At 37.3% G+C, this 16,448-nt stretch overlaps 1 protein-coding gene across 4 annotated transcripts in view; it reads left to right on the plus strand.

The window, feature by feature from the left end:
- Positions 1-16,448, plus strand: part of LOC105468354 (coagulation factor VIII) — a 200,953-nt gene that overhangs the window by 64,462 nt on the left and 120,043 nt on the right. For all 4 annotated transcript variants that reach the window (XR_979452.3, XM_011718454.3, XM_011718453.3 and 1 more), the window contains exons 7-9: positions 4,783-5,004; positions 8,077-8,338; positions 9,766-9,937. Coding sequence is in view for 3 of the 4 variants with exons in the window: in XM_011718454.3 (XP_011716756.2) it covers positions 4,783-5,004; positions 8,077-8,338; positions 9,766-9,937 (656 nt within the window). In the remaining variant the exon portion in view is untranslated. The remainder of the gene's footprint in view (positions 1-4,782; positions 5,005-8,076; positions 8,339-9,765; positions 9,938-16,448) is intronic.

Here is a 16,448-nt window from a genome sequence, read left to right on the forward strand (position 1 = left end):
AATACAAAAAACTAGCCGGGCGAGGTGGCGGGCGCCTGTAGTCCCAGCTACTCGGGAGGCTGAGGCAGGAGAATGGCGTGAACCCGGAAGGCGGAGCTTGCAGTGAGGGGGAGATCCTGCCACTGCACTCCAGCCTGGGTAACAGAGAGAGACTCCGTCTCAAAAAAAAAAAAAAAAAAAAAAAAAAAAATTGTCCCTGTTTACAGATGACATGATCTTATATATAGAAAACCGCCAAAACTACACCAAAAAACTGTTAGAGCTAATAAATGGATGTAGTAAAGTTGTAGTCTACAAAATCAACATACAATAATTGATAGCGTGTCTGTATGCCGACAGTGAACAATCTGAAAAAGCAATCAAGAAAGCAATCACGTTTACAATAGCTACAAAAAATATCCGGAAATAAATTAACCAAGGAAGTGAAATATCTCTATAATGAAAACTATAAAATATTGATGAAAGAAATTGAATAAGACACAAATAAATGAAAAGATATTTCATGTTCATCGATTGAAGAATTAATATTATTAAAGCCAAAGCAATCTACAGATTCAATACAATTCCTATCAAAATTCCAATGTCATTCTTCACAGCAATACAAAAACAATCCTAAGATTTGTGTGGAACCACAAAAAATCCCAAATAGCCAAAGTAGTCTTGAGCAAAAAGAATAAGCCTGGAGGCATCACACTACCTGATTTCAAATTATACTACAAAGCTATAGTAACCAAAACAGCATTGTGTTGACTTAAAAACAGACAAATAGACCAATAGAACAAAATAGAGAGCCCAGAAATACACCCACACATTTAAAGCCAACTGATATTCTACATAGTTGACAAGAACACATGATGGGTAAAGGGCAGTCTTTTCAATAAATGGTGCTGGGAAAACTGGATATCCATATGCAAAAGAATGAACCTAGACCCCCTATCTCTCACCATGTATGAAAATCAAATAGGCCAGGCACAGTGGCTCATGCCTGTAATCCCAGCACTTTGGGAGGCCAAGGCGGGCAGATCACTTGAGGTCAGGAGTTTGAGACCAGCCTGGCCAACATGGTGAAACCCCATCTTTACTAAAAATACGAAATTAGCCAGGTGTGGTGGCATGCCTACAGTCCCAGCAACTTGGGAGGCTGAGGCAGGAGAATCACTTGAACCCCGGAGGTGGAGGTTGCAGTGAGCCTAGATCGTGCTATTGCACTCCAGCCTGGGTAACGGAGTGAGACTCTGTCTCAAAAGAAGAAAAGAGAAGAGAGACAAGAGAGGGGAGGAGAGGAGAGGGAACAAGACAGGGGAAGGGAGAGAAGGGAAGGGAAGGGAAGGGAACAAGACAGGAGGGGAGGGGAGGGAAGGAAAGGAAAATAGATTAAGGAGTTAAATTTGAAACATAGTGTAAACATTTCATGACATCACTTTGGGCAAGAATGTGTTAGACAATTTGGGCAAGAATTTGTTAGACAAGACCTCAAAATCATGAGTAACAAAAGCAAAAATAAATTGGATTACATCAAACTAGAAAGCTTCTGCACAGCAAAGGAAACAATCAACAGAGTGAAGAGACAACCTATAGAATGGGAGAAAATATTTGCAGATTATACATCTGACAAGGGATTTATATCTATAATGTATAAGGAACTCAAACAACTCAATAGCAAAAATCCAAATAATCCTACTAAAAATGAGCAAAAGACCTGAATAGACATTTCTCCAAAGGAGACATACAAATGGCCAACAGGTATATGAAAAATGCTCAACATCACTAACCATCAGGAAAATTAAAATCAAAACTACAATGAGATATCACTTACCTCTGTTAGAATGACTATTATAAAAAAGACAACAAAATAACAAATGCTAGCAAGGATGTGGAGACAAAGAAACTCCTATACACTGTTGGTGGGAATATAAATTAGTTAAGTCGTTAGAGATAACGGTATAGAGATGCCTCAAAAATTAAAAATAGATCTATCATATTTTCTAGCAATCCCACTAGTAGGTATATACCAAAAAGAAATGAAATCAGTATGTTGAAAAAACATCTGCATCCCCATGTTTATGACAGCATTATTCACAATAGTCAAGATATAAAATCAACTTAAATGCCCATCAATGGATGAATGGATAAAGAAACTGTGGTATATATACACAATGGAATACTATTCATCCATTTAAAAAAGATGAAATCCTGTCATTTGCAACAATGTGGATGAGCCTGAAGGACATTATGTTAAGTGAAATAAGTCAGACAGAGAATGACAAATATTGCATGATATCACTCCTATGTACAATCTTTAAAATTTGATCTCATAGTAGTTGAAATTAGTGATTCTGGGAAGATTAGGGGGAAGTGGGAGATGGGGAGAGGTTGGTCAATGGGTACAATGTTACAGGTAGATAGAAGGAATAAGTTCTGGTACTCTATTGCACAGTAGGGTGACAATAGCCAACAATAATATATTGTATATTTCAAATAGAAGAGAGGATTTTGAATGTTCTCACAACAAAGAAATGACAAACATTTAAGGTGATGGATATGATAATTACCCTAATTTGAATAATTACACAATGTATACATGTATCAAAACATCACATTGTACCCATAAATGTGTACAATTATTTATGTGTCAATAAAAAGTAATACAGTTTAAAAAATAAAATTGCCCATTAGGATAAATAAAAAGACCCCCACACAAAATTATCATTGTAGCATTTCAGAGCACAAAGAGAAGATACTTAAAGCTTCTTGTGGCCAGGTGCGGTGGCTCAGGCCTGTAATCCCAGCACTTTGGGAGGCTGAGACGGGAGGATCACGAGGTCGGGAGATGGAGACCATTCCAGCTAACACAGTGAAACCCCGTCTCTACTAAAAATACAAAAAACTAGCCGGGCATGGTGGCGGCTCCTGTAGCCCCAGCTACTCGGAAGGCTGAGGCAGGAGAATGGCGTGAACCCGGGAGGCAGAGCTTGCAGTGAGCCAAGATCGTGCCACTGCACTCCAGCCTGGGCGACAGAGCAAGACTCCGTCTCAAAAAAACAAACAAACAAACAAACAACAAAAAAAGCTTCTTCTGAGAGAAACAGGATGCATACAAAAGAATGGGAATTAGACTGACAATATAATTAAGCAATATTGTAAAAGATCTAAGGGAAAAATTATTTTGAACCTAGAATTTTTAGTCAAACTTTGAATCAATTTTGGGGGAAGAAAAAAGACATTTTCAGATATAGAGGGCCTTAATAGTCACTGAATGTGTACTATAGTAAAACCAGAAACTACAGAAAGGAGGAATTTGGGAGATTCAGCAACCCAAGAGAATAATGAAGTATGAGGGGGATGTTTTCTCCTTAGTTCTTTACTGTATTTTCCAGTAATTTGATAATAAACATGCATAATTTTATAATTAAAAAAGAAATTAGTTTTGACAACATGCAAGTTCCTGTTCTCACATACCTTATAGTGGAGAGACGGGTTGTAGTCAAATAAGCATAATAATACATGCAAAATTACAAACTGACCATTACTCTGAAGGAAAATTACATAATTCTATGTAAGCCTATAATAAAAGAATCTGACCTAGACTGGGGAATCAGAGAAGGCTTCCCTAAGCAAGTACCCCTTGAATTTAGCTTTGAAACTGGGAAAATGAGGCAATGTGAGATGAAGCTGTTAGAGGTATTAGGAATCAAACCTACTGGGGCCTTCTAGTCCTTAGTAGACAGTCTGGACTTTATTCTATGTGAAATGACAGCCTGCGATGGGTTTTAGGCTGGTGGATACTACAATCAGATCTGGAATGCAGAAATATTACACCAGTTTCTTTGTGGGTAAAAGTCTTAGAGGGGAATATGACCAGTTACAGGGAGACCTGTAAAACAAGTTTATCAGTAGCTCAGACGAGATAATGGTAAGTTGGATTAAGATAGTGGTAGTAGTAATAGTGAAAAAATAGATACATTTGAAAGCTTTTAGAGCCAAAGTAGGAGGCAGCTGTGCCCTTGTAGTTACCAGTGTGGGATCTGAACACTTAGGTTCAAATACTGAGAAAATTAATCAACCTCTCTGGGCATCCAGGATGATAATGGTTTCTACATTCATAGGGTTGTTATGAGGAATGAATGAATTAAAACTTGTAAAATACTTCGGACAGTGCTTGACATTAAACAAGTGCTCAATAAATATTAGCTATTATTGATTATATTGCCCTGGTCAGTGTCAAATTGCATATGGGAGATGAGAATGGTAAAAAGGATAATTCTTGCTTGCATATTCGAATGCAGGATGCTGCCATTCACTGTTATAAAAAAACTCTGGAAGAGAAGGAAGTGATGAAAAGTATAAATTTAGTTTTGAACATGTGGGTTTTTTGAGATATCTAGGTGGAGATGTTGAGAAAGTGATTGGCTGTATGAGCCTGAAGTTCCAGAAGAGTTCAGGAGAGGAGACAGAAGGAGCAGTCTGAGAAGTAGGAGAAAAAAACCCAGAAAGATGTTGGCACAGAGGCCAAGGGAAGAGAGAGTTTTAAGAAGGAATGAATGGTCAACAGATGCAAATAAAGACTGAAAAATGTCCATTGGATTTAGCAGCATGATAGTGATTGATGACCTTGGCAAGAGCTGTTGGTTTGATAGTAGCCCAATATTCTAGATAAATTTGTTTACAAGTCAAGGTAGCAATCAAGTGTCTAAGATCAATTTGTCCATTCTGTCCTAGCAAGTGTTTTCCATTTCAAATTCTCTACTTCTTAGCCATACGTGTCTTATTCCTACTTTACAGGTCTGATTGGATGCCACAGGAAGTCAGTCTATTGGCATGTGATTGGAATGGGCACCACTCCTGAAGTGCACTCAATATTCCTCGAAGGTCACACATTTCTTGTGAGGAACCATCGCCAGGCCTCCTTGGAAATCTCACCAATAACTTTCCTTACTGCTCAAACACTCTTGATGGACCTTGGACAGTTTCTACTGTTTTGTCATATCTCTTCCCACCAACATGGTAATATCTTGGATCTTTAAAATGAGTATTATAAATATCCAGTCCTACTTTTAATACAATTTACTGGACAATGTACAGGAATATAGTGTGTTGCTGAAGGGGGCATTTTAGAGTTACTGTGTTAGACCTCAACCAAGATCCCCTAGTTTCTAGCTTCCAGTGTAAAGTTTTTACCTTGACTATAAAAGGGCTTGAGTATTAGTAGGACTCATGGATTTTTAGTTAAATGTCTGTGATGGAGAAAAGATGGCTTATGGATGACTGAGGTGGGAAAATGAGGAGAATAGTATGCCCTTGGTTTCTCAGCCTTCTCCCATTAACTACGCTCCAATATTGAGAGAGGAACTGCAGGTTGTAGCTGAAGAGATTTTTTTTTTTTTTTTGAGAAATCTAGGGAAATGGAAGAAAGGCATTGCCCAGGTTGCAACTGTAAGGGCTCCAGTATATCAGTAGTAATGCCCAGAGCAGTAAATAGCAAATATGACAGGCTATTGTAGAGCAAGCTTGACTTCAGGCACCAGACAGCTAGAGGCACTCTGTAGATACCTGGCAGTATATGAGAGACACCTGTGAAACTGAGGGCAGGTAAGGAGCTAGTGATTTTTAGGACAAGTAACATGGGATTGAAAGCTGGTCAGCATATGTGAAGCACCACATGAGGTTTTCAAGGACTATTGGGTGGGAACTTTGCAAAGGGTCAAAGGTTCTGTGTAAGCAAACTAGGATGATGGTAACTACAGTTTTAAATTATTGTTAATGTAACTTTATTTGTAACTGCTAGTTGTGCAAATTCAGATTGCATCATCATTTCACCCCAATTTTCCTTACTTTTGTATTTATTCTGCTAACTCTTAATCTTGGATCAACCTAATAACCCTCTTTCTCTACCCCTCTTGTGGCCATTGAAGGCTTAGTCAGTTTGTGCTGCAATAACAGAATACCACAGAATGAGTAATTTATAATGGACAGAAACTTATTGGCTCACAGTTCTGGGGGCTGGGAGGTCCAATATCAAGTTGCCAGCAACTAGCAAAGGCCTTCTTGCTGCGTCTTAACATGGTGGAAGGCATTACATGACAAAACGGCAAAGAAAGGGTGAGAGAGAGAGAGAGCAAAAGGAGGGTGAACTCACTCCTGTGATAATGAATCCACTCCCATGAACCCTTTCCCCAGATAACTGCATTAGTCCATTCATGAGGGTGGAACCCTTGTGACCTAAACACCTTTATATGTTCACCTCTCAACACCATCACAATGATAATTAAATTTCAATGTGAGTTTTGGAGGGGACAGACATTCAAACCATAGCAAGAGCTGTTGGAGAAAAATGTCAGAGAGGCCTAATCTTTTATATTTAACAGCATTTCTTTCTTCCTAGTACTCTCATATTAACATTCTCCTCAGGTTCCTTGGTTGACTTAGAAAAGAGATTTGATCTTGCCATGTATCCACCATTTTCCTCCTTATGTTCCATTAGTGACCTTGTTTATAGTCCTCTGTAGTGATTAAGAATAGAAATCTCTTTTCCCCATCCATCACATAATATTTATGGAATTTTGACAAGACCTTAGTGGACAAAAAGTGTCATACTGAATGAGTAACAGGAAGTTGATGCACAAACAAAATTCTTGCAGGCACAGAGGAATAGGTCATTTACTTGTATATGATCATTGTCAATCGATCATTGTCCAGTTGGAGCCTGATTCAGTTTAACAGTTTATTTTTTTGTTTTGTTTTTTTACTTTCACAGATTCTATCCACTGATTTTAATCTTTATTTTTCAGAAAAATAATGCTTTATCTTATTGAACCTCAGACAAAACACTTCGTTTTTAGATGCAGACTGAATTATGTTTAAGGCTACATGAACCTCAGACTAGTTGTTTGCTGCTCCTAAAACCTGCCCTGTTCCTCATAATCAAGTAAACAGGTCTCCCTTCTTAGAAGTATTTGATCTTCAAAATTGCCCTATGTTATAAATACAGCAGGAATTATTATTATCCATTTTACAAACCATAAAGATGAGACTGAGAATGTTGAATAGATTTGCTGTAGGGTTTACAACTAGTCACAGGCAGACATGCTCTTAAAATACATATCTCCTTGATTTTAAGTTGTATCTTGTCATGTTTTTATGAACTTGGAAGATGTCTTAAAGTTTATATCTACACTAACATTTTTCCCAATAAGCTGTTATTAAATCAATGATTTGTATTATAATCCAATAGGGTAAATATAGAAATCATTAGGTGACTATGGGGATGGGGAGCTGGTCTGGTCTAGGCTTCGAAATGCTGAAAATACGCAGTTCTTCAAGTCTCTTTGTTTATCATTTGGCTGTAGGGCAATGATAGGCTCAAAACCAGTTCCAGAAGGGAAATAGTAATACATATTATAAGAGCAAATGAATAACTTTTGAAAAGGAGGTAAAACATATATAGAGAAGGATCAGGCAGAAGGGAAATGGTGAGTGCAAAGACCAGAGGAAGAAACAAGCAAGTACCAGATAATCCATATAGAAATAAGTATATATAGGAAAGTGGCAAGAAGGGAAAGTGATGTGGAAAGGGGGGTGCTTAGGGGAGAGCCTGGAAGGTCTAATAAGAGAGAAAGAGTCCTAAAAGTTAAGGTAAGTGATATAGTTTGGATATTTGTCTTCACTGAAATCTCATGTTGAATTGTAATTTCCAGTGCTGGAGGTGGGGTCTGGTGGCAGATGTTTGGATCATGGGGGTGAATCCCTCATGGCTTGATGCTGTCTTCATAATAGTGAGTTCTCATGATATTTGGTCATTCAGAAATGTGTGACAACTTGCACTCTCTGTCTTGCTCCTGCTTTCACCATGTGACATGTCTCCTCCCCCTTCACCTACCCCCATGATTATAAGCTTCCTGAGACCTCCCTGAAGTCAAGCAGATGCCAGCACCATGCTTCCCATATAGCCTGCAGAACTATGAGCCAATTCAATCTCTTCTTTATAAATTACCCAGTCTCTGGTATTTCTTTATAGCAATGCAAGAACAGCCTAATACAGCGGGACACTCTGACATTGTTTGGTTTGTCTGACTCCAGATGGCATGGAAGCTTATGTCAAAGTAGACAGTTGCCCAGAGGAACCCCAACTACGAATGAAAAATAATGAAGAAGCGGAAGACTATGATGATGATCTTGCTGATTCTGAAATGGATGTGGTCAGGTTTGATGATGACAACTCTCCTTCCTTTATCCAAATTCGCTCAGTTGCCAAGAAGCATCCTAAAACTTGGGTACATTACATTGCTGCTGAAGAGGAGGTCTGGGACTATGCTCCCTCAGTCCTCGCCCCTGATGACAGGTAAGCATTTTTTGACTATTGGTACTCTCTCTTCCCCATACTCAAAAAGTTCTTACCAGTTATTCAAACCAACAAATCCTGAAGCCATGTTTAAGGTTAGGTATGGGTATGGAATCAAATGGCAAGAGTATTTTTTTTTTATTATACTTTAAGTTCTAGGGTACATGTGCACAACGTGCAGGTTTGTTACATATGTATACTTGTGCCATGTTGGTGTGCTGCACCCATCAACTCATCAGCACCCATCAACTCGTCATTTACATCAGGTATAACTCCAGTGCAATCCCTCCCCCCTCCCCATAATAGGCCGCGGTGTGTGATGTTACCCTTCCCGAGTCCAAGTGATCTCATTGTTCAGTTCCCACCTATGAGTGAGAACATGCGATGTTTGGTTTTCTGTTCTTGCAATAGTTTGCCGAGAATGATGGTTTCCAGCTGCATCCATGTCCCTACAAAGGACACAAACTCATCCTTTTTTATGGCTGCATAGTATTCCATGGTGTATATGTGCCACATTTTCTTAATCCAGTCTGTCACTGATGGACATTTGGGTTGATTCCAAGTCTTTGCTATTGTGAAGAGTGCCGCAATGAACATACGTGTGCATGTGTCTTCATAGCAGCATGATTTATAATCCTTTGGATATATACCCAGTAATGGGATGGCTGGGTCATATGGTACTTCTAGATCTAGATCCTTGAGGAATTGCCATACTGTTTTCCATAATGGTTGAACTAGTTTACAATCCCACCAACAGTGTAAAAGTGTTCCTATTTCTCCACATCCTCTCCAGCACCTGTTGTTTCCTGACTTTTTAATGATTGCCATTCTAACTGGTGTGAGATGGTATCTCATTGTGGTTTTGATTTGCATTTCTCTGATGGCCAGTGATGACAAGCATTTTTTCATGTGTCTGTTGGCTGTATGCATGTCTTCTTTTGAGAAATGTCTGTTCATATCCTTTGCCCACTTTTTGATGGGGTTGTTTGTTATTTTCTTGTAAATTTGTTTGAGTTCCTTGTAGATTCTGGATATTAGCCCTTTGTCAGATGGATAGATTGCAAAAATTTTCTCCCATTCTGTAGGTTGCCTGCTCACTCTGATGGTAGTTTCTTTTGCTGTGCAGAAGCTCTTTAGTTTAATTAGATCCCATTTGTCAATTTTGGCTTTTGTTGCCATTGCTTTTGTTGTTTTAGACATGAAGTCCTTGCCCATGCCTATGTCCTGAATGGTATTACCTAGGTTTTCTTCTAGGGTTTTTACGGCATTAGGTCTGCATTTGGAAACTAACATAGCAGAGCATCAGAGAAGCTTGTATTTTTCTCATTCCTTGCCTTGATTGAATCATATAAGCTGTTTTAGAGTTGGATTTGAGCATACCTAGAATTTTTCTTCCCAACCTCGCATCTTTTTTTTCTCGTATACAGAAGTTATAAAAGTCAGTATTTGAACAATGGCTCTCAGCGGATTGGTAGGAAGTACAAAAAAGTCCGATTTATGGCATACACAGATGAAACCTTTAAGACTCGTGAAGCTATTCAGTATGAATCAGGAATCTTGGGACCTTTACTTTATGGGGAAGTTGGAGACACACTGTTGGTAAGTTGAGGAAAAGATTTAAGGTCTGGTAAGAAGAAAAAGTCTAGAAAGTTTTGAGTTTCTAAAATACTTCATAATTCAGCCTTGTCTCCAATGGACATGATCTTTTAAAAGCTGTAAATGTTACACAAATAATAGCTGATTGCACATATTTGAAGTATGAGTATATAGAATAAAAATTTAATGTCACCCATTAAACTCGACACTCCTTTGAAATACTGCTTAGACTTTGATACATATCCTTCCAGATCTTTCCCCATTAATTATGTCATATAGGAGTCAGCAGACTATGGCCTATGAACCAAATTTGGCTTGTGGTCTGCTTTTGAATAGTCTATGAGCTTAGGTGAGATTTTACATTTTTGAAATATTGTAAAGAAAAGAAATGAGCATGGGAGGAAGGGGAGGAGAAGGTGGAGGAGGAAGAGAATATGTGACAGAGGCTAAATAGGGCTCACAATTTTAGAGTATTTACTATCCAGCCTTTTCCAAAAAATGCTTGCTTGCGCCTGATCTAGGATATTAAGAATGAGTATGGTGTAAGTAACAGAATACTCAATGGACAGTGGTTTAAATAAATAAGGGTTTATTTTCTTCACAAGAAATTTGAAGATAGGTCGTCGGTTGCATAAATTCAGTTGCTCAAGAATGTCATGAAGAACACTGGTTTTTAGATGTGGAGTTTTTTTAGATACTGCCAAACTGACTTTCAGCAATTTTGTACCAATTTATATCCCCTACCATAAGTATATGACTGCCCTTTTCCCCACACCATTGCCAACAACATATATTATAAACCTTCAGAAAAAGTTTTCAATTTGGTGAGCAAAATGTTTATATGTTGTCTTCATTTGCATTTCCCTGGTTAGTAGTCAAATTGTATATTGTTTCATGTTTGTTGGCTATTTGTATAACTCCCTCTGTGAATTGCCTGCTTGTAAATTTTGTCCAGTTTTCTATTTGGGTAGTCATCTTTTGCTTATGTATTTGTAAAAGGCCTTTATAGATTACGGATATTGACACATTGTGATTTATCTTTCAAATGGTTTCCTCACATTGTCACTTGTACTTTTTGTCACTCCTTTATGATATTTTTTTGTCCTTCAAAGATTTTTTATCTTTATATAGTCAAAACCTCCTATCTTTTATCAATCTTTTCATTTAACTTTCTCTGGATCTTTTTCACTTTTATTTTCTGCCTAAGAATGTCTTTGCCAGCTCCAAGAAATTATAAAAATAGTCTCTATTTTATTCTCTTACTTATATAGCTTTATTTTTACAGTGAACAATCTAATTGCCCTGGAAGTTACTTTTGGATATAGTGCATAATTCAAATAGAAATTTTCCCAAATGGCAGCTCACATAACCAATCCTTTTTTCATTAATTTGAAAATGTCTTCTTTATCATATACTAAATTGCTAAAATCTGGGATTTTTAATTCTCCTTAACTAATCTGTTGCCACACTGTTTTAATGACTTCAACTTTGTAATATGTTTGATATCTGTATGACATCTTCTTTCATTGTACTTCTTCAAAAATTTTATTAGCTATTCTTGTACAATTTTTCTTCATAAATTTTGTTTACATATTTTTCTTTTATTGATGTTTTTGAAGATTGTATACTTTTATTTTTATTCATTAATTTTAAAAATGTATAATGACACAATAATTGTACATACTTATAGGTGTGTATTTTGAGTTACTTTTACTGGCTAATTTAAAAATGGGTAAACAAGAGCATACAATAAAATGTAAATTTTCCTCCCTCTTGGACTTCCAACCCCATAGTCTGACAGACAGTCATTGCTGTGGGTTTGTATACTCCCCTCCAGAAATAGTGCATACATGTATGAATGTGTGTGTGTGTGTGTGTGTGTGAGGGTGTTTCACACAAAAACAAGAGCAGTGTAAATTAGTCTGTACCTTGATTTTTAAAAAGTAACAATATATTTTGAATTAGCCGGGCATGGTGGTGCATGCCTGTAGTCCCAGCTACTCTGGAGGCTGAGGCAGGAGAATCACTTGAATCTGGGAGGCGGAGGTTGCATTGAGCTGAGATCACACCACTGCACTCCACCCTGGGCAACAGAGCAAGACTCTGTCTAAAAATAATAGTAATAATAAAAAGTAACAATATATTTTGGATATCATTTCATGTCAACATATAAAGATCTACCTCATTCTTTGATTTATTCAGGTTATGCTCTGGATACCTTGCTGAATCCTACACTTAAACATTAACTCAAAATGGATCCAAGATAAAATGTAAGAGCTAAAACTACAAAATTATAAGAAAATAACAAAATAAATCTTTGTGATCCTGAATTAGACAATGGTTTATTGGATATGACACCAAAACCAACAAGCAACAAAAGAAAAACATAGATAATTGTGCTTCATCATACTCAAAAACTTTTGTGCTTCAAAGGACGCCCATAAAATGCAAAGACAATGCATAGAACTGGAGAAAATGCTTGCAAATTTTTTATCTGATAAGGATGTAGTATTCAAAATATATAAAGGACTCTTTCAACTCAATAATAAATAGGCAAATGACCCAAATGGAAAAATGAGCAAAGGGTTTATACAGACATTTCTCCAAAGGTTATATACAAAGTGTCCAATAAGCAGTTGAAAAAATGCTGCATGTCAGGGAAATGAAAATTCAAACCACAGTGCAATACCACTTCACGACCACTAGAATAAGTATAATCAAGAAGACAGATGTTAAGTGTTGGTGAGGACATGGAGAAATTGTAGCCCTCATCAATTTATGAAGGGAATGCAAAATAGTAAAGCCACTTTGGAAAACAGCTTGGCTATTCCTCAAAATGTTCAAAATGGAGTTATTATATGACCTGGCACTTCCACTCCTAGAGATATACCTAAGGGAAATGGAAACATAGGTACCCACAAAGACTTGTATGCAAATGTTCGTAGCCCCACACTGAAAACCATTCAAACATTCACCAAATGGTGAATGGATAAATAAAATATGGTATATACATATAATTGGAATTCTATTCAGCAATTAAAAGAAAAGAACTAATTATACACGATAAATATAGATGAAACTCAAAACATTGTAAGTTAAAGAAGTCAGACAAAAGACTTACATATTGCATGATTTAACTTATATAAAATATACAGAAAAGACCAATTTATAGAGCAGAAATCTCTTCAGTGATTGCCAGGGGCTGGGAGTGGAAGCAGGGAATGCCTGCAAGCCAGCATGCAGAATCTTTCTGGGGTGATGGAAATATTCTAATTCTGGATTGTGGCAATGATTGCACAACTCCATACGTTTACTAAAAACCATTTAATTGTATACTTATAATGTGTGAATTTTGCAGCATATAAATTATTCTTCAATAAACATATTTTTAAGTGGACAAATAATCAGAAAAAGCAGACTATATTCAAAGAAATGATAATTAAACTGTTATGATTATTAATGTAGTATACTTAATTACCTCTACATTTAATGGTTAAAACAACAGCTGTTTTATTATTCTTATAGATTATTTGTGTCAGGAGTTCAGGCTCAGCTGGGCAGTTATTTATCATTGACCAAGGTCACTTGATGTTGATCAGTGGATCTTGAGGGACCAAGACCACTTCACTCATATATCTGGTACCTGAGTAGCAATGACTTGACAATTAGAACTACCAACCAGAGCACCTACATGTTGTCTGTCCATGTTGTTTGGCTTCTTCACACTGTGGCAGCCTCAGGGTAGTGGGACTTCTTATATGGTGACTCAAGGCTCTAACTGTGTATTCTAGTTAATAAAGCAGAAAATGCCTCACTTTTTGCAATCAGCATCAGAAGTCACACAGCACTTTATGCCATAATCTGTTAGTTGAAAGCAGCCAAAACCCACCTCGAATCAAGAAGAGGGAAAATTTGATCTACTTCTTGATGAGAGAAGAGCCAAAGAATTGCAGACCATGTTTTAAATTGCCACATAGACTGATAGCTTACTTCTCTAGAGCAAAAAAGAAAGTAAGAAGACAATTAAATCATATCTTTCATGTGTTAAAAGAAAATATCAACCTAGCAAGAATTGCCATTTTATTGGCAATTTATATCAATATTCAATAAATAAATAACTTTATATTAAAATTTAAAATGTAGAGTATAAAAAATGAAAGATCAATTATTTTTATTAGGCTAGTATAACATTTGGTTATAAACCTGACTATGTCACCATGAGAAAGGAAAATTAAAAATTATAGACCAATTTCATTATAAACATGGGTTCAAAAAATCCTAAACAAAATTTTATAAACCTAATACAGCAATATATTAAAAAGATAATACATATTATGAAGTTGACTTATCCCAGGAGTACTAGATTAACATTAGAAAATCAAATGTGGCAATCTACCATATTAACACATAAAAGGAAAAATATAATTTGATAATTCCAATAGCTTCTGAAAAAGCATTTGTCAAAATTCAACATCCATTCATAATAAAAACTCACGGGAAATTGGGATTACAAGGAAATAATTATCATTATCCTGATAAAGATCTGCAAAAAACTTGTAACCATTGTACTTGGTGGTGACAGTCAGAAATCCTTCTGTTTAAGATCAGGACAAGACACAGGTGACAGATATCACCATCTCTACTTAATATTATATTGGAAATCCTAGTGAGTATTCTTAGGGCGAAAAAAATGGAAAAAAAGCATTTTAATATTGGAAAGAAGCAAAACTGCTGTTATTCGAAGTATCATTCTGCTGCTTAGATGCAGGTAAGGAATCAGCTGCTTCGTGGGCTTAACAAATGACTGGGTTTTAAGACAAGAGCAGAAGTGGAAGTTGTATTTTTATCCTCATATCACACAGCTCAGATCTGGAGGTGGGATTGATATTTTAAGGGTTCTTCACTGCAGCTTTCCTCTCTCTCTCTCTCTCTCTCTCTCTCTCTCTCTCTCTCTCGATAGGGTCTCATTCTGTCACCCAGGCTGGAGTGCTGTGGTGTGATCACAGCTCACTACTGCAGCCTCGACTTCCTGGGCTCAAGTGATCCTCCCACCTCAGCCTCCCAAATTGCTGGGACTACAAGCATGCACCACCATGCCCAGCTAATTTTTAAATTTTTTGTAGAGATGAGGTCTCACTATGTTACCCAGGCTGGTCTTGAAATCCTGGGCTCAAACGATCCTCCTGCCAAAGTACTGGCACAAGCCACTGCACGTAGGCCTTTGTTTTCTTTTACAGCTGGTGCAATCAGGCAATACCACCTGCCACCCTTGCTTAATACTGTAATCAACTGTCCTCTTGGTCATGCCTGCTCATTCACTGAAGATTTTATCTCCTGAAACACTGTCTCTTTCTCTATTATCAGTGAATTTAATGCCCAAATAGTGAAAAAGGCTGAAAGGAAGCAGTGTCCTCAGCAGACATCCAAATTTCAATTAGTGTGAGAAGGTGCAGAGAACACTTCCTGAAGCAATTGAAACAATTTTTAAAGAAATGGAAAGGGGCCTTTAGAGAGAAACCTAAGTACTGTCGCCCTCCACATTGTCAACTGAAGAATCATAAGTTTGTAAATTTGGAGTGGAAAGGGTTGCAGGCTGGGAAGTGTAGCCTCTGGCAGCAACTGGAAGCAAGCACTTTGAAGAAGGAAGGATGAGTTAGGGATTTATGCTGAATGAGTTGGCTAAGTATACATATTTAACAGGTTCCAGGAAGAGCTGTGAATATTTATGATGGGGCACATGCAAACATGCATATTACATACATTCCATGTTCACTTTGGGGTGGAGACTTAACATTTAGTTGCATGAAAATTAGGCTGTGTATGTCAAAAGATGAAACAGAGGACACAGAGGCAGCCTCTGTAAAGTGGCCAGAGCCAGTCCATGGTCAGTGGTCTCTCATCAGGAAGGAATGCTGCTCAGTCGTTGTGTCAAAACTGCACAAAGGTAGGGGAATCCAGCACGTCTTTGGAAAGGACTGGTTTACGTTTAACCCTTAAGAAAGAAAGTCTAACAGCAGATTAGGGAGGGAGGGAATGTAACAAGGCATGCCTGATCTCCCATCCCATCATGGTCAGAAACTCAGCTTTTAAGCCATCTCTGGGGTCTCCTCGGTCAAGAAAGGGGTCTCTTCAGTTGTTTGGGGATGTTTAAGATTTTATTTTTATTTTTCAGTATCATTGGGTTTCTAGTCTCATACTCAAACAACCATCAATTGAAAGTATTCAAAAAACAACCCAAAACAATAAAAGATAATAATACAACAATAAATAATAATACAAAGAAACAATACAGTATAACAACTATTTACATAGCATTTACATTATATTATGTACTATAAGAAATCTAGACATGAGTTAAAGTGCATGAGAGGATGTGCATAGGTTATATGCAAATACTACATCATTTTACATTAGAGACTTGAGCATCACAGAGTTTGGTATCTGCGGGGGTCCTGGAACCAATCCCCCATGCATGCCAAGGGACAATTTCATGAAAAGACCAAATATTTTGAGT

Source organism: Macaca nemestrina, chromosome X (assembly GCF_043159975.1).
Source record: "Macaca nemestrina isolate mMacNem1 chromosome X, mMacNem.hap1, whole genome shotgun sequence".
NCBI lineage: Eukaryota > Metazoa > Chordata > Mammalia > Primates > Cercopithecidae > Macaca > Macaca nemestrina.